Raw genomic sequence first — 19582 nt, forward strand, 5'->3', positions numbered from 1 at the left:
ACCTAACCAAATCTACAAAGGCAGAACAAAAAATGTACTTGAAATGTTTTATTTCAAAACAAAAAGAAACATGTCCCTTCTAGAACATTGTAAAGGTTCACACAGCCCCGATTTTACACTGAAAATTTTGTATATAAAGTGGACTGAGTATATCAAAATGTCACCTTTAAAGCATGAAATAAAATTTCACACATGTCCCCTGAGGTTTTTAACAGGCACATTCCAAATAAGCCTCAGGAGTAGCCTGTGGGGTATGTGAGCCAGTTACAGCGAAGGTCAAGGAGAGTTAAGCAGAAAAATTCCTGTGTGTCATTATAGTGTGCAGAATAAATAAGTAGAGATTCAAAAGTCACTCCATAACCTAGAATAAACATGGGGCTAGATTCTGCAGTGCTTTGGCAAATCTCCTGCTGACCTAGTAAAAATTACAAAATTGGGCTGTTAATAGAGGAAGTCAAGAGAGACAGCTGAAAGGGCTATCCTGCTCAGAAAAGCAGAAGAGGCAGAAAAGAAAAATGGAACTGGAATGCTAAGTAGCCAAGAAATAATCAGAAATTAACTTGCAGGAGGTTTTCCAAAGAATCGCATCTGAGACCATCTGTAACAGAATAAGCAGCGCAGGTTTGAGGGAAGAAAGTCTGGCTCTCACTGGCATCTAACAAAAATCGAGGGGCAACTTCATAAAAGGCTTTTGAAATGAATGGGGAATTTATTCTCCGGAAATAGCAAGTCCTGAGTTCTGGAAAAACGCCTTTCAATAATGAAATCCCTGTCAAGTCTACAAAACCATAAAATAACGGAGTCTCGATCTAAAAAATAAAGTGTTATCTTAAAAATACCTCAGTTCTAAAATACTCAGTATGTTAATTTACCCCTCTAATGCATGCAAGGTAGGCACTTTAAAGACCTGTCTGATAGGCCTGTGTGAATAAGCATGTCAGAGGCTAAGGGACCGAGACTTCTTTCTAAAGTCTGGTACTGAGTGCAAAGATAAACAGGATAAATTCCAGCTCTCAAGGATGGACACAGTTGGGGCTACAAATTACATTTCAGGCTGATAAAAGCAGGAAGAAAAGCAGGTACCGCCTGCCAGATCACAGCAGGTCAGAAGAGAGGAAGGAGAGAGGACACAGCTCTGCTGGGTTTAGAAGATGACAAAAGCGTTAAGACAGGAACAGGGCAAGGAGAGCTGTTGCACGCGGAAGAAATCAGACAGGCTGTCAAGGAGAGGCACACCTGGCTTGAGTCACTGTCCTGTGAGGATCACTGATGGGACAACAGCTAAAGCACAATTCCACCACGGTGGCAACATTCTTACAGCTCGGACAGACACTAAGAGAGACCTCAGAGCTTAGCACTGCCTGCTGCGGCTACCCAGTAACCAGATACGAAGTCCCAGCCCAGCTGAGATGTATGAGTTCTCAGATCTGCTCCCTTCCTGAGGATGCATTTGGACTACACCAGGGAAGAACAGGTTGACACTTGGGGTGATTTTTCAGGAAAACTGTCATCTGGAGGCTGAACATGTTCAGCTTTTGGAACTAGCCATGCTTAAAATTCAAAAGTAGGATTTGGAGAATAAATTCTGGGTATCTCACTCTGAGCAGACCTCCATGTGAATGCGGGGGACTCTGAAACGTGAAGCCACACAAGCGTATATGCACAGCCTAGGTGCTGACCACAGCTCAACACTGTGGCTATCTACGGTGACTGTGGACTGACACCAGGCCTTACCACTAGACAAACCTTACAGGCATCTTGTTCTGTTCTGAGATAGAAATGGAGGGCCAAGAAAAGAACCCCAATGTAGCACTAACTCAAGTCACTTTCCTAATGATATTTAAAGGGAGGAACATTTCTGAAATGTTCCAAATGTATGCAAAAATAGCAAACACAGTGGGAACTCTCCATAAGAGGGAGGGGTCATTGTAGAGGTGAAATGGAGTTTAAGAGAATGGAGTTTAAGTGAACCTGGAAAGATAATGGGAATGTACTTGCATTGTGAGTCAACTCTCATTGAGATGCATAAAGAAAATGTCCCTATCCTCAAAGATCTGCTATGGCTTTGCTGGAACACGTGCAGGGGAGGCAGGTCTCCAAGCCCTTTCACCAGTGATTGACCAGAGGTCCTGTTCTAGGAGTGTTCACGGAACAAACAACACCATGGGGGTAGCAGCATCTCCAGGGTACCAACACCATCCTGCTACAGGTTGCTCTGAGGCAACTGGAGAACTACAGATGGTGCCAAAGCTTCCTGGTACAGAAGTGGCATGTGGATAGATGGGATGAAGGCTGAGCAGTTTTAAGCCAGCTTTTTTGTCTTGTTTTGGTGATGCTGGGATCAAACCCAGGGCCTCAGAGGCCTGGGGATACAGCTCAGTGGCATAAGCACCTGCTTGGCAAGTGCAAGGTCCTAAGTTTGATTCCCAGTACTGGGGAAAAAAAACCTGGGGCCTCACACATGCTACGTATGTGTTCTACTTCTGAGCAATATGTTTAACACTTAAATTTCTTTTATAGGAAAAATCTGAAGGTCACATGGGTTTATGATTGAACAGAACCAGTTTGAGTCTCTCCCTTTGGTGCTCTATCTGAAGGATCCCACAAATATAAACGTAAATGAATATCTAGAATCACAACCTGACACAGGTCACTAAGGCAAAAAGCCACCTAATGATCAGTTTTGAATGTCAATACATTTGAAAGTGAATCGGGGTAAATTTTCTTTTATTTTTTTGGTACCAGGAATCGAACTCATGACCTCAGGCTTGCCAGGCAAGCGCCACTGAGCTACAACCACCCCCCTACCCCGGGCAAAATTTCTGATGACACTGCAAAAATACTGTACCCTGTCCCTCTCTTTTCCTTTCACTTTACATTTTCTTTCTTTCTCTTGTTTTATTTTTAAGAGAGAGTGAGCCCGAGTGTCATGGGAAGTCATTATTTAATAATAAAGTTTCTTGGGTGCTCTAAGTTGCAATTTTCTAATGCTGATACAGTGACTACAAGTACAAAACTAACCATACTCATTTGTCTCTATAAGGTGCTTACCTTGGGAGAACTTAGCGTAAGTAAAACTCATGCAGTTTTTCAGACCACCACACCATGGGATATCATAAAAGGAGCTTTCCTGGGTGAAGCATCATATGTACTGAGAGAAGACAGGGGAGATTGAGACAAAAGAAGAAATGAAGCGTGAGCAGGTAAAGACCAGGGCAGATAAAAGGCAGGAAGGGAAAAAAGGAAGCAGAAAGAAAGGGAAAAGGACAGAACAAGGAGTGGGTGTCCCACTACTCAAAGACCCCGGAACAACTTCTCATTACCAAAGTCTGTCACACGTGAAATGGGAATGGAATCCATGGCAAATGTGTACTTGTGCAAAAGGTTTTCCAAAAACCTCAACTATACCACAAATTTCATGGCCATCTTTAACTCATCTTTTTCACTACTAAGCAGTGGGATATTTTCATGTTCCTTGTGTTTCAGTCCCAGCTTATATTTAATTTTATTCATTTATTTATTCACTTGTTCTATACATAGATTTGAAATAAAAATAAGCTGGGTGTGGTGGCGAACACCTGTAATTCCAGTACTTGGGCGGCTAAGGCAGGAGGATGGTTATGAGTTGGAGCCAGTCTATGATAGCTAGCAAGGCTGTGTCTCAAAAAAACCAGAAATACCTTTGGCAATTTTTTTCGGGGGCTGGTAGCTATGACGACTAGCACAAAAATCTTTTCTCTTATTACCTCTTCCACTACATGTTAAGAAAGCCTCATGTCTCAAACACAATTGGATCACTAGCTGCTCAGGTGTGCAGACCCTGCAATGACCCTACTATATATGGGATATGAAGCTTCCTTAGCAAGTAGTGTAAGACAGGATATGAGAAAATACCCTACTGCTCAGTAATAGAAAAGATAAAAAGATGCTCATGAGTTTCATGATTCAATTAAAAGTACAAAATGAATGTTTAGTTCCTATGTGACAAAAGTGAAAGGCTAAGTTAAAAAGCAACAAACATGTTGACAGACATAGAAGCCAAAACTGAATTTCTGATCCCGACTTCTCTTCCTGGTGACCTATTTTGGGACTTTGGGTGAGGAGAGGTGTCACAACAGTCTAACAAGCGACCCCAAAAGGAACCTGGGCTTCTCCCCAGTTACACATAACGTTAGAAAAAGGGGGGAAAAAAGCAATGCTCTTTTTTATCTTCCTTTCAAAACAGAGAGAACTTTAAAATTTGGAATCGATTCATGGAATTTCAGTAACATCTTGAGATGTAGCACTATGAGGTGTAGAGAGCCCAGGTCACAAACAGCTGGCGGCCAAGGTCGGTAAGTTACGCCAAGCATGGAACAGACTGACCACAACCCCGCTGTGGGGAACCCCCTGCCCTGGTTCATGAGTGGCCGTTTGGGAAAACACCCCACTGCCCTCAGGTGTGAAAGGGCCGGAGGGAGCAGGCACATTCATGAGGGAGGCAACATGCTCTGTGAAGAGTGAGGGGTACTCTGACTGCTTGGGTGGCCGGTGAGAGAAGCAGAGCCAAAGGGAAAGAGGCGAGGGGACAGGAGAGTACATAGGGCAAATAAAGAAACGCCTCCTCCTGTGCTATCTGCCATTCAATTTTAAGTCTCCGTCTAGGCTGGGCTACAAATCTCATCTTTATACATCAACAGAATCTGCTCTGTGACTGCCCTGGGTTGGGGCTGAAGCTGCCTTAGGAAGGCAAAGAAAGTGGGGCATGACTGGGATGAAGCGGGGGCAGAGGAGGAGAAGAGAAGAACCAGAAGCCAGGACCAGCTGGGCTATGGTGCCTGAAGGAAGGCGAGGACCCCAGGTGGTCTTTCTGGAGGGACTGTTGGGGTGACAGCCGGCAGCAGTGCTGATGGCAGTGAGTAGAACTCCACATGCTACTCCAAGAAAAAGCAGGCTGGGGACCGAGTGTCCGTGCCTGGCTGGAGACTCACCTGCAGGGAGAAGGCCCGCAGTGCAGGAATGGGGATCAGCGCAGCCATGAAGAAGGCGGTGACATTGCTGATGGAGGTGAGCGCCACGCTGGCTCCTGTGCGTTTGAGGCACTCCCCGGTCCTGTCCTGGGGACGAGAGGTCACAGAGCTGAGCCAGCGGCCAACCATCACAGCTGCTGGTTATGCTGGCACTGGGGGACTAGAGGCCTCTCGCTGCCCGCCCCCCCCCACACCAGCACACTCCCTGCTCATCCCTGCGTCCTTCACAGGTATGTTCCAGAGCAGAAAAGTCACAAGATGACAACTGAAGTCAATTTTACATAGGATTTAAATAAAACTGGAGAAGAGGCAAAGTGAGAGGCGAATTTGGGCTCTGGAAAGGGGATGGCCATTAGTGTGGGCTGTCACATTAAAATAAACACTCGTATTTCTAAAGGCACCCCAGATGGAGCTCATGGGAATTCTAATCCGTGTCCTGAGATTCCTCCAGCTTGTTTTATTTATTCAGGGCCAGTAACATGTCATCTGACTTGGGACTGAAATATTTACTGGGTCAGACTGAGAAAAATTCAAGGACAAATATTCAGGAACAGAGGGGACTTTGGGTGTCCTCAAAGTTTGTTTGTTTTGCTATTACCTCAAAAGGGATCCTTTTATTCTGTCCTGTTTCACTAAATGCATGTGCCAGGAGAAAAACGTCATCCACGCCGACACCAAGAGCAAGAAACGGCAAAACCTGGAGGGAAAATGGAACCCACAGCATGAGATGCGCAAGAGGCAATATGGGTAATTCTAAAAGGCTTCAAAGGTTGTCCCCGGTGAACGTAAGTTACCCACAAGGGAGGTGATGTTTATTAACTCTCAGTGAAGAGTTTACTTTATCTGACAGTTTCTATCCTGAAAGTCTAGCCATTTGGGCTGACAGCCCCCGCAGCTTCCCCTCTTGCCTTCCTTCCTTCTGGTGGTGCAGAGGGTTGGGCCCAGGCCCTTCAGGCTGAGCTAGATCCCTAGCCTTTTTCTTTTAAGCCAGAGCCTGACTAAGCTGCCCTGGCTTAAACTTGCAATCCTATTGCCTCAGCCTCCTGAAGTACTGGGTTAGTTGTGCATCGCCGCATTCCTCTACATACTTCTATTTCTTTTGAGACAGGGTCTTGCTGTGTAGTCTAGGCTGGCTTCACTATCTAACCCAAGGTGGCCTCGAACTCGCAGTCATCCTCCTGCCTCAGTCTCAGCCTCCCAAGTGCTAAGAGTATTGGCATGTGCCATGACGCCTGGTTACATGCTTCTTTTTTTATTTCTAAGGTTCATGTCAATTAATTTTTTAAAATTAATAAATGAGAAGGAATATAACTAATTGAACGAAATGGTTCTCGGAGTAATCCGGGAATAGCATCACTAAAAACTGATTAGAAATGTTAATTCTTGGCTCTCACCCCAAACCACTGGGCATATGGTGCACATTTGTAATCCTGGCACTTGGGAGGCTGAGGCAGGAGGCCTGCCATGAGTTCGAGGCTAGCCTGGACTACATGGCGAGACCTTTCCAGGTGATTCTAATTCCCAGCAGAGTCTGAGAACCAGGTTATTTGCTAGATGACATAAGTTGCTCTAAAAGAAGCCTCTCTACTAAGCTACAAACCCAAGAGACTTTCTGTCCAGCACCACAAATGCAATGGGGACAACCCCCTCCCTATTATGGCCTCACGGAAAAGGCTGGAGATTCTTCAGGGTGCTGGACACACAGGAGAGAGAGGGGCCCAAACAGAGAACGGTGTTTATCAAGGAACAGCAGCTGAATGGCTCCGTTAGTACCTGAGTTGTCGCAGCGTTAAACGAAATCCCAATCAATGAGCACAGGCCCAGTCCTGCAGCCACTGACAGTGCAACCAACAGGACGCCAGCCAGCCCCACGGCACCCTGGGACTTGGAGCAGTCCCAGCGCAGCATGGTTAAACAGGCATAGGCAAGCTGCAAGCAGAACAAGGGGGGAACACAAAACAAAAGCCCAACATTACAATGTGTCATGATTCTAATGTTTCTCCCACCCATCACCCCAATCCAAATGCAGTAAAACTTATTCAACCCCACAGCAACAAAGTTTTTACATTACAGCGATCACACAAAATGATAAGTCCAAGATGGGGAAACTGCGATGGAAAAAAAAGGACTTTAGTGAACTACTTTCTAAAAAACCGTTATGAGGCTGAGCTATCTTTGTCTTGGTTGCACACTGGAGTTAAGAGCCCCTGAAAGGTAGAAACTAAAACCCCACTCAGACCAAACCAAAAACCCCAGGAGCCCAGAATCAATCGATCGTTACCATCAGTAAGTAGCCACTGGCCACGCGGATGACGCTGACATCGGAGAAGGATTTCAGGATGTCGTCCAGAGTGGTGGTAGTGAAGGAAAGCACCTTTTGAGTGGAGTTCTGGGCAACGCTCTGATGAACCACCTGTGGTTACAGTATGTAACACAAGGCTGAGCTCCCAAGTGGAATTAAAGTTTCCACAAGCTTCAACAGTATAGACACTGGGGGAGACACCTCCCCGCTGCCACACTTTCTTTCCTGATACAGTAGGAATTAAAAGCTCTTCATGATTCAGGTGGACAGGGGTGCAGACTGGGGGCTGATCTTGGACTGACATTAATGGACCCTGGGGCTCTGGGGCTCTGGGACAATCGCTGATCATGGAGAATGGCTGCTGTAGAGATCTAGCCTGCGGAAACGGAATTCACTGAGTGCTTTATTTTACATCAAGCCTAAGACTTCTACTCTCCTCTCCTTAACTTTCCAACTGATCCGCAGTCCCATCAGTCCCTCCTCAATCCAAAACAACTCATTCTTACAGCCACTCACCCCCCTCCTTCATTTGCTGGCCACTTTGAAAAGGTCACATGCAGCTCCACGGAGGTCACTGCTTGGGAAACAAAGGCCAGCCCCTGTCACATGACCCGACCAAGGGGCCTGCAGCTGTGAACAGATTCTATACCTTGCTAATGGTTTCCAGATACCTTTTCTTGCTCACCAAGTGTTTTTTTCAATAGACCGGTCTAATGCCTGAACTTCTGAGTGCACAACTGGCTACCAAACACATTTCAAGGCATCTGAACCTGCCTAACCATCTCCTAGATATTATCCTAAGATTTTCAACCGCAAGGAGAAACAAGTTAGCATCCCACCGAAATTCCTAGGAATTATAATGTGTGACGATAAACCCAAAGGAGGAACTGGAAGAGCTGAGTCACTGGCGGGGGCATATATCCCCAGATCCGCAGGCGGCTTACCTCTACGTATGTTCTCTGCCAGGCCTCTAGGATGGCCGCTGCCTTGTCCTCGTTCCAGTTCATGTGCGAGACATACTCGTACCCCTTGAAGTGCTCGTACATCTGCTTGGGCGTCATTAACTGGAACATGGTCTGCAGGGCATGGGCGCTGGAGTGGGGCAAAGGAGACCGGAAGGTACGTTAACATTCCCACGAAGCAGTTTCCTTGGTGTAAAATCCCAAACGCACCCCCCAACTCACTTGCACAGTTCCCTTCCTCCCCATGACCATGTGTTTCCTTTCAGACGGGACGGAGAGGGTTATTCTTTTTTAATAGATTGATATACCATATTAAAAGTGTAACCTTACAAACCCTTTACAGATAGACCCCAAAATTAAATTAATAGGCAATTTCCTTTCTCAGTTTCCATCCCTTGAAACAGGAAAGGGAGAGGAGTAGATAGCTTGACCAGATACAGCGGGCTCAGTGAGGCAGACGTGGTGTGCAGACTGTGGCTTTCCCAAGGGAGAAATCGCAGACCAAGCACCTGACACTTGACTGGCCAGGCCCTGCGCGCACACAAAGGGTAATTCTTGTTTCGCCTTTGATTCTTGGTCTTTTCCTTTAACAGTACGTGACAGCACTCGGCCCACACCACTTAGCTCTATGTATTGTGGCGGGTGTCTTTGGGCTACTTTATCCAGTATTTTCCCGTTTCTCACATGATAGGAAAGCATAACAACCATAGTCTCCATAAAAGCTACATATCCACTCTAGACAAATACCCTACATGGTGCCTTTCCAAGCTGGTCTGATCTGCTAATATTTCCTAATATATGATCAGGAAATCATGTATTTCCCAGACAGCTAACTGGGATAGCAGTGAGGTATGAACGTAAATACACTTGCAGATGACAGAGCGAAAGTGGTTTCTAAGGAAAGGAGGAAGCACGGATGGCTCGGCTTTTGCTGTGTGCTGTTACCTGACGAGTTTCCCAGTGCTGTTCTTCACTGTGCCACCCACAATCAACTCTTCCTGCCAGTGCATATACTTTCTGGACAAACCATGACATCCACCATTCAAGACAAGGGCCATATCAAGAGGCTAAAATAAAAAGACAGCCACATCATTATGGGAATTAGTAGGCAGGTCACATGCCTTGTTAAAATCCAGTGCATTAAGGGCTTGTTTGTTTCAGAGAGAACATTAATAACAAGGCTAATGAGAAGTGTATGGCAAATCTTACAGGAAAATTTAGCTCTATAAACAAATGTTCTCTATAGACTAAGAGGGGGGAAAAGGTGATAGAGAATGAAATCTTAAAAATGAAAATAATAAAGAGCACACTAAAAGGAAACAAAAAAGCTTTTCTCTTCGCCCCCTGGGAATGCCGCACGGCTGTGCTCACTTTGGTTGAGTTTTTGTTGGGGGCAGTGGCAGGGCAGTCTGGGTCGGCTGGATTGAGGCAGGGACGATCCATGTACCCATGACCAACTTCTGCCTTATTCAGCATTTCCTCCCAGCTGTCCACTTGATAGTTTATTTTCTTTAACTCTTCCAGGAATTCCAAAGGGTCAAAGTTGGTCCACCGCAAAGGAGGTTTACCTCTGCAAAAGAAATTAGGAGGTGAGACTATGAAAAGCAGCTTTCAAATTCACCCTCTGCGTATTTTTTGTCCACAATGCAAGAGGCTCTTTTTGGTAATGATGCAATTCTGGGACTCCGGCATAAACAAATGCACGGTCCTACCCAGTGTTTCAGTGTGGAAAACTTAATCCAGAGAATGATTCATGGCTGATAACGGAAAGCTTGAGGCTTATAAATTAAGGAAGAAAGCATCAAAGAACCTCAACTGCCACTACAGTGTATTTAATCTAAAAAATTAACCAATGGGCATTTCTAAGCAGAAAACTCAGATCAAAAGTCAAAAAAAAAAAAAAAAAAAAAAAAAGGCAGAGATCACAATGCCAAATTAGCACTTGCAAGCCTAATAAATGCTTTTAAAATGTCATCAATCAAAATATTTGATCTCTGTTGCCTTTAACGATTCCATACTTGCCAGAGCTCTCTGACCGCCTGGCAGTCAGGTGGTAAAGCCCCCCGTGGCCCCCGCCATCACCGCCACTCCCCCCACACTCACTTTTGAATCTGTGCTGTTGACAGACCAGAAAGGCTTTTGGCTGCCTGTTATGTGGTTCAAGCCACACTGTAGCTGCTTAACCAGGCTGAAGTCATTATTCAGACTCTCCCAACCAGAAAACACAAAACCCCTTATTTCCCATCTAAAACTGTACACTGAAGGTCAGGGGATGGCCACTGCAAATTGCTTTTGCAGATATTTGCAAGCTAGGACAGAAACAATAACCCAAGCACTAACTCTTGCACAATTAACTGAAAATGTCTCTACTGATTAACAATCATTCTTTAAATGATGATGTATATATAATATCCAACTGCTAGACTGAGGAGCATCGGAGACTATGGCCTGCAATATAGCGCATTTCCCCCTTAAAGGTCATTAATGTGATCCAAGTAAGGTTAATATTTTATTTCACAGGATGATCTTAAACTTTAACTCGAAGTATTTATTTCTGCATGTATCTACAAATACATTCTCTTCTTAAAAAAATAAGTTAAAGGTTTAAGTCCCTGGTGTGCAAAACTATGAACATTCTATAAAGAGTTTAAAAAAAAAAAAAAAAATCACATACTCTGCAATCATTTGCATTTTATTTGCATATAAATAGGCTGGTAAAAGTGAATGAAATTTAATGATGCCTACAGAACTTTTTTTTGAAAAGAGGAAAAACACTCTAAACCCCTCTCCTCCACCAATTAATCTTTCCCCAAAAATACACATGCAATTTCAATGTTTTTAATTTTTTGTTCTAAACTGAAATAGAATAAACAATGCTAAGCAACATCACAAACACTGAGTCCTATAGTTTAGCAGACATCGAGAGACGAAGAACACTTACAGGAGGTATGCTGTCCCAGACTGTAATTTTGCCCCTTCCCAGAAGCAGTCCAGCGGGGTAATAATTAAACAAGGGTAAAGATATTCTATTATCTGTCAAATTGAAGAAAAAAAAAAAAGAAACACACCATGCATTAGGTTGATGATTATCAGTAGGATATATGAGAATTTTTGAGGTATTTTTTATAAACAAGAAAATATACCTGATCCATGTAACCTGTTTCTGTGATAAGTTCTCCTGATTTATAACACAAATGTTCCAATTTCCATTGCCTATTGGAATGAAAAGCACAGACAAAGATTTCTCATTGTAATAAAGGAAATTACTGCTAAATGAGAACGATAGAACATATAAAAAGAATTGCAATTTCGATCACTTTTAAGCATCTGTCAAAACGAGCAGAGCTTTTGCCAAGTGGAGACCCAGCAAGCTCACTTTAATGAATAGATAATACTCACATGTAATTAACATGTGGGGTGTTTATGTAAATTAATGCTACCAAAGTACTTGAAAAGTCTTGTTTTCTTAAGTGTTCTCCCAATAATCTTGTTTACACCATTAATCTGCTTTCTACATACATTAAACTTCAGGCAGCCCAGCAGAATCATCACAAATTCAAGAAATGGCAAGAAAATTAGTGAAGCTTATAACATATGGACGTATATTCCAGTGGGGAAATCCCTGGCCTTTCTATTGGTGGATAATGTCCTTGGCATTTGGAAAACAAAAAACGAAAAACAAAAAACAAAAAGCAAAAAAAAAAAAAACAACCAACCAACCAAACAAACAAAAAAAACTCCTTTTCCTGCTCTTAAAACACAAATGTTATACACACCATCTGCCAGATTGAACTCCCAATTTAATAGTCTCTCTTATTCTTATCTTACAGAAAAGAAAACAAATGTATGACCAAGAACCAATTCAAAGTTTTATTATCTTTAGAAGAGTTACTTAAACCCATGCTTTTCTGAAGGTGTCAGAGAGATAACCTTAACTTGAGAAAGAGTAACTTTGGAAGGAGTAGCGATGGGAAATCCAAAACAAAAAATAAAAAAATTCCTTCCAAACTGCTCTGTCTTATTGGTATCCTGAGGTAGGGCTGTCTTCATCCAAGGGAGGTTTCTACACTTTGGTGTCTTTCCTGGGACTCCCTCCAGAACCTTCCCATCTGTCTCAGTGCCCTTTCAAAATGTCACCTTCCCCTCCCCCATACCCTGTGTTTGACCAGTGAACGTTTTCTGTAGAGAGCAGTGCCTGTGCCTGGCATCTGTGTTGATTTCTTTCCTCCCCAAGAGCAGGGCTGATGTTACCCAACAATTGATCAATCCATCCATCGATCCATTGATCCATCCATCCATCCCTTCCTTCTGTCCCTCTACCTGCCCATCCAACTGTATGTGTGAGTATACACTCACACACATTTTAATTCAATACAGCATTCACATGGAATACCCAACACTAGTAGGTCCTCAATACCACTTGTTCCAGTCTTATTTACACCTTTTAAAGGATACTGCTGTGCATTCATCAGCTTAGTGCCAGAAGAAAAGGGCTTGAGACCAGGCATAGTGATGCACGCCTGTAATCCCTGCACTTGGAAGGCTGAGGTAGGAGTCTGAGGTCAGCCTGGGTTGTGCACTTAGTTGAAGGCTAGCTTGAACTACATACTGAGATCCTGTCCTCCTCAAAAAAAATGAAAAAAAGACAGAACTTCAACTCTTGTCTTGGAAGTGTGTGACCAGCTCCACATCCCTAGGGGGCACTAGACTAAGTGCATGCTGTGTATGTTTACCATGGACCTGGACCCTCACTTTTAGGCACCCCTGGGGACTCCTTTGACAAAAAAAACTTGGCTTGTTAGCTGCTTCTCTTTGCATCCTTGGAGAGCCTGATCCACGTGCTCCAATTCCCCCTTACCCTTTAGTACATGTATCCGAGCTTGTTCTGGGCACCACCAGAAGAACACATGCAATCATAAACCTAGTTTGCAGGTACCCTGTTCTGGGTTGTGGTGTTCCCCAAAGCCCCTCTCAAGCTAGAGTGTGTTCCCTATCCCCCAACCCAACTAGGTAAATCCACAGGGAATACAAGAGTGGGGAAAGTAAACATCTTAATTTTATTTCTTTCTCTGGTTTTCCCTAGCTATTGAATATGTCTGTGCTCTGAATTCCTCACCTCCACTGTAAAAAAAAAAAAAAAAAAAAAAAATTGTCAATCCCTGAGTTCAGAGGAGCTAGGAAGGTCTCAGGGAGAGGATGGAATTAGGTGAAGTCAACTCAAGTCATCCCCTGCAAATGAGGTTTAGTGGTAGCAATCTCACAGTCAGTCAATCAACAACTCTGAACACCCACTCACAGACAATGAATCAGATATCAGAACTCCTCCCAATCTTTCACCCTAGCCACAGCATTATTACATGAGCTGTGGCACTAGAGTGAATTTTTAAAAAGTGGTGTGTGTGAATGAACCTTATTCTGTCTATAAGAAACCCCTTCCCTATCTGCTTTATGATGAACAGGCACCAACTGTGGACACCTTAAACAACGTCCTTTGGTCTTTCTTTTCTTCTTTTATTACTTTTCTGGGCATTGTTTGTAAATTGACTAAAGGCAATTCAAAATGTAACTTCTCCAACAGTTGGGGCAATAAAGATAATCTGCTATGCTAACAAAATACTAGGTTTGGGAAAACTGAAAGACTTGAGCAATGAAGCAGTTTGGGTATACAGACAACCAAGTGGATCGACCTACATTTATTTGGGGACAACACAAACATATTTATTGAAAATACACTGTACAGACCGAGCAACACTAATGTGATCATGTGACATGCTCCCAAATTCTAAACTCTTTGAATCACCATGTTGGTGACGTAAGTGGAAAAGCTGCTTTTGTTTCATTCACAAAATTACCACAAGCAGTATATTAAAACTACCTTTAGGCTTTGCATCTAAGGTATATTTGAAGCATAAATAAATTTTGTGTTCAGCTAAGTCCTAGCCTCAAAATATTTCATTATATATGTTCAAATCATCCAAAAATGCAAAACAAACAAACGAAAAAACTGAACTACTTGCTGGTCCCAGTCATTTTGGGTAAGACATGCTCAACTTGTAATGCCCTTGGCCCTTGGCTTTGCTATTGAAGTTCAAAAACAAATCAAGATGGAACCATAAAAGAAAAAGAAAAATGTCCCAGTGGTTGTGCACTTGCATGGCATGCATGAGGTCCTAGGTTCAATCACCAGCACTGTATCTACACACTAAGTTTTATGAGGAAGCTATTTAGGCCGATATTCCGGGGCATCAGGGCTACTTTATCAGCAGCCACTCCTCCTGCCACCTTACCTGCTATGTGTCTGCGGGTAACACAGCAGTCCTTACCTGTTGTACATGTATACGTGGACTCTGCTGGCCTGAAGTGCCGAGTCCAGGTGTTGTAGGAGCGCTTCTGTGGTCAGTACATTAGCACCTTCTTCTTTTGGGGTCTGTATCATGAGTTGAGGATTAAACATAGCCTCTTCTCCAATCTTCTGGCGAGTATAATTTAATTCACGACTTACTCGGCCACCAACTGACAAACATGGGCAAGTTTCAATTAGAACACCAAAAATGACCACCGATTCACGCAGTCTCCTTATCTCACAACCAACCAGGTTCTCGGGTCATGGAACAGGCTGATCTTTGAGCAGTAACATGCATTGTATCATGAATGCAAACTTTATGAATGATAAATATATTCAGTTACTTACTGTGGCCGTCAGCTGCCCCGCGTGTCACTGAGGCACACCTCCTGGAGGTGTGCTTTGTGCAGGTTCTAACTAACAGACCATGCTACAGCAGCAGGAAAACTTGAGACACCTTTTCCTTACAGACCAGACCAAATAACGCTGTTACAATTTCTTTCACTTGTATAAACAATGTGCCCCTGCAGTACATTTCAAGATAAATGGTTTCAATTTACACTCTTCTCCTAAGTAATCTGGCAAAGGTAACAAGGAAATGTTTCTCCTCAGTGGAAAAAGAAACAAGGAGAGGCAGTGAGTGTGTGTTCAGCATACAACTTTGCAGAAGATCTGTGTGATTCAAGTCAGAGCCCCCACAGAAGAGGAACAGAATCCATCAGCCAGGGCCACTGCAGGCAGGCCCTGGAACTTGCTTCTATTAAGACTCACCTGGTTGCATCTAGAAAACATAGGTGCAGTTTCTCAATCACTTGTGCTCCAGAAGCACCCCAAGTGATTTTATAGGAGACTGGGCTGCCCACCCAAAACTGGCCCAGGCCACCCAAAAGGCACAGCACCACTGACACTTCCTGCAAACTGTTTCTCTTTCTCCTTTTTATAGCCTCAGACCTAGGCTTATCTCCTATTTCTGTGCTGGACCGATGCTAGCCCTGTGGTGGGCAGCATCTGGGGAAGACAGATGGAGCAAGAGGACCCCAGAGCTTTCTCCCCAGGCACATGTGCCCCAGGGCAGATGCAGCCAGTTCTGAAAAGCAGGCCTTTAGCTCTAGCTTAGAAAGAACTCAGTGATCCTAGTTTTCCCATGAGAAGGAATCCTTCTTCTTCAAGTTTAGTATTCAAGGACATAAACATTTCGTTTGAGTAAGTAAATAAGTACTGAGAACAGCAGGGTGTTTAATTCTCTTGGCATATCTTATAAACAAGAGGGCAGGGAAAAAGCATATAATGCTCTCACTAGGAAAACTAGTAGAGTCACAGGCTGGCAAGGCCCTCTGTGAAAGTTCTGCAGAGGGCAAGGACACTAGCGAAGCCTGAGGTGTGAGGAGTGTGTGTGTGGATGGGGGGTGTTCATAAAAAGTGCAGACAAGATAATAAGACAAATAAGGAGAATGGGGTGGGTGGCTCACTGTAGAGCACCCTCTGAGCAGCACCGAGAGTCTGGGCTCCACCCCTTGCCCTACAAACAATCTCTGGGAAACAATTCGCCTGAGGATGCATTTACATAATGCTGCTGGCAATTCTTTCCCTAAATGCCTACTAAAGCTGCTTGAGGGCAGTCTTGCTTACTGCTGCCTGAATGTTACCTAAAGCTGACTTTGAACCAATTAAAGCTGACTTTCAACCAATTAACTCCTGTTTGACTCAATCCACATCCTATTATATAGGGTGAACTAGTGTTAGAAGCTAAAAAAGCCTATTCTTAGTCCAGAGCTCACTTCTGAAGAGCTAGAGCTGCACCTTAAGGAACTCATCCCAACTTTCACTCAACCCCAGCCTTTTTTTCTAGCAGTATCACATCTAATGCCCCCAACCGAGAAATCATTTCTAATTCCCTGCCCCCTCAGACTTTAGCCCAGCACGTGACTTTACAGGCTGCTACAGAGCAGCACTTTCTTTCACAGAAGTAAAATGTAAGGGATCTTGTATAGACTCTTCCAGACCAATCTCCCAATGGATCAACGGTTTTATCCTGAAAGTTTCCAGAAGGGATGCTATTTCCAAGATATATCTCAATACGTTCCATCACGTTTTTATGATCTACACTAAAATAAACACCTATTTTAATAAATGTATTTGCCATGTCTGTAGAACTGAAAACCTTTTTGCTCTTCCATCTCTTTGCTCTAATGATAAACACAAATGCCTTACCAGGGTCCGTCAGTTTCCACCAAGATAAGATTATTGATAAACTGACCGAACAACTAGAGTTGCTGAATAATTCTAGCATTTTCTCAACCATCTATATGCTATATCTTACTTAAGGACTGCTGTTAAATTTATTTTCACGTTATTATTATATTATTATACCTTACCTAACATTCCATTTGAATTTAACCCAATATGGATGGTGTTACAAAGCAAGTCATTAACTACCATGAAGTTTAGTTACCATTCAGTTTATTTGATCAGTAGTTGTTCAGACCATTCATTCATTCATCCAGCAAATCTTTGTGGATATGCCGTAGGGGGAACCACACTGGTGGACAAGAACCAGTGACACCCACAGGCAACGTACAGCAAACCATGAAGCTAACCTTATGGTGTGACAAGTGAAGGTGGTGATGCCCTGTCGGACGGTGGGGAAGAGGCCAGGCTACTTCAAACAGGGTGGCTGGGAAGCCCCAAAGGGTTAGGTGACTGGAAAGTTCGGGAAAGAATATTCTTCCAGTAGAGGAATCAGCCAATCAAAGCCCTAAGGTTTGCCTACTACAGGGAGAGAGGCGGGCAGGCGCAGCTAAAGCCTGGTAAGCTTGCAGTAAGTCATTCCTTTGCTGCTTGTGGTGTAGACTTAGCTCCTCCTCAGTAGATCTGGGTCATACAAACTGCACAGCATTCATATGCTCTTACACTGTACTCACCCAAGGTGTGTGGGAGCAAGCCACAGGAAACAGAAACTCCTCCAGGCAGAGCAAACTCATAGACTCACCTGCCTTTTGCTGGCTACCCTAGCGAAAGCTTATCCTAAATCACAGCAAAGTGACAGCCCAGGGCTGTTCATAACTGGCATAGGCCTGTAATCTCAGCACTCTTGGGAGGCTGAGGCAGGGAGACTGCAAAGTTATCTCCATTACAGCCTTCAGTTCTCTTCAGTCTCCTTCCTCATCCTGCAAATACAACAACTTAATGACAAAACAACAACGGACATCTCTAAAGAAAACTCAAAAACCCTGGGACACAAAGTCACCTTTTACACTTGAGTGACATTTTCCATCTGCAGAGCCCTTGAACTCAATTTATCTCCTCAGAAATATTCTGATTGCTGCTGCTCCTCCGTGCAGCTGGGGCCAGCTGTCTTCGACCATAGGGTTCAAGGGATCCCCACTAAGGCAGGGACATCTGGGACACATCCCTGACACCATCGCACCTCACTAACTTTCTCAGTAAAATGGGAACAAAAATGCCACAAAATTACCTGGTAGGGTGGTGTAAGGACGATATGACAACGTATGGAAAACTTACAGGAGCCTTTACCTGTGTGTCCAGCCCGTGTCCATTAACTCACTGGCTACAGAACACAGATCTGTTTGCAGTGCAGACTAACTTCCGAGAAAAATTGTCGGGTGACTTACCCAAGGTCACTCTGCTAGTAAGAGGCAGAAGTGACCTTTAATCATCTGAGAACTGAGGTCTAGGGAGGGCCAGGTTCCACATATAGACTACACTAGCTAGAACTTACAGAATGCATTAAGAAAACAGGTACAGGACTCCTATTTAAAGGACAGTGATGTAGCCTCTGAGGTTTCCCTCTGTCTCTGAGAACATTAACTTTTTTTCAGCCAGGCTGCCCTATTTTTCTTCTGGTCCCCCAAGGAGCCTGTGTTGAAGATGGCCGTGAGATGAGGGCACCAGGGAAACACAAGCAGTCTCCATCTTTAACTATAAATTCCACATCTTGTTCTCCAGAAATCTAAGGCTAGGGTAAAAACAGTACCACTTCTGCAAGTAACTTCTTGATCAGGCTCTGTTCATCTTCTTCTCAAATCAAACTAAGCATGGTTTTGCAAAGAGGAAAAAAAAAAAAAAAAAAAAGCCAGTTGTAATGGGAAACCATTCAACCAAGGGGGCCCTACCTCTGGGCCAGCACTACTCCAACCCACTGTGGCATCATTTCTCAGCACAGGCTTTTCCACAGAGTATAACGCCTGTGGCATCTTCACAAAACTTGTTAGGCAAAAACCCACCATCAGCCATACAAAAATGATTGGAGGGACAAATGTCTCCTGTCCGTGTACCTCTGGCACAGAGGCCACCAGGGGATGGCACTCACTCAGACTGTGATGCAAGTATCAGTGAATGAATGGCCTCAGTACCGAGTCCTGGGAACAGGCAGTCATCTGTACAAGATATTAATTCCCCCCGAAAGCCTCAAAAAGTCAATCGGTCAAAACAAATGACCCTTTCAGCCTGAAAAAGTACCCACTCAGAGTCCAATTAGGAAAATGGGGTCTGTGTATATGCAAGCCTGGCATTTGCATTTGATTAATCCCATGAATTATCTCACAGCCTCAACCACCCCCCCACCCCCCGCTTTCAGGTCTTTCCTTCTCGATTGCTTATTGTGGGTACGAAAAAGTACAAATCTCCAAAAGGGTGTAACTGCAAAATTACTAGCTCAGGCTCATCTTTTACACTGAAAAGTGAATATTCAGTAATTTGGGCAATTGGCTGGAAACTCCTGGACTGTGAGTTGTATCGCTTTCCCCCACCCACCTCTTGTATTCACAACAAGCCAAATGCCACTTCCCGTACTGTGCTGTTTTCTTCTTGTGAGTGTGGGTCCGTGGGTGTTGCCATGGGAATGCTAGAATCAGACAGCCCGTGTATCTGCCTCTGATACCTGGCTCACACTCACGCGTGGACCACACTAGGGACTAGCCAATCTCAGGAGTGCCCATGTGCCTAT

The 19582-nt window shown here is 44.0% G+C and overlaps 1 protein-coding gene across 1 annotated transcript in view; it reads right to left on the reverse strand.

Moving 5' to 3' along the window:
• Positions 1-19582, reverse strand: part of Ptch1 (patched 1) — a gene marked incomplete at its 5' end in the record, with an annotated part of 55733 nt that overhangs the window by 24425 nt on the left and 11726 nt on the right. Inside the window, 10 exon segments of the mRNA XM_013514312.1 lie at positions 4971-5096; positions 5608-5706; positions 6783-6938; positions 7291-7422; positions 8256-8403; positions 9219-9340; positions 9645-9843; positions 11215-11306; positions 11417-11486; positions 14597-14786. Of these exon segments, the coding sequence (XP_013369766.1) occupies positions 4971-5096; positions 5608-5706; positions 6783-6938; positions 7291-7422; positions 8256-8403; positions 9219-9340; positions 9645-9843; positions 11215-11306; positions 11417-11486; positions 14597-14786 (1334 nt within the window).

The sequence above is a fragment of the Chinchilla lanigera genome, unplaced genomic scaffold (genome assembly GCF_000276665.1).
Source record: "Chinchilla lanigera isolate Chin_1 unplaced genomic scaffold, ChiLan1.0 scaffold00021, whole genome shotgun sequence".
Lineage (NCBI taxonomy): Eukaryota > Metazoa > Chordata > Mammalia > Rodentia > Chinchillidae > Chinchilla > Chinchilla lanigera.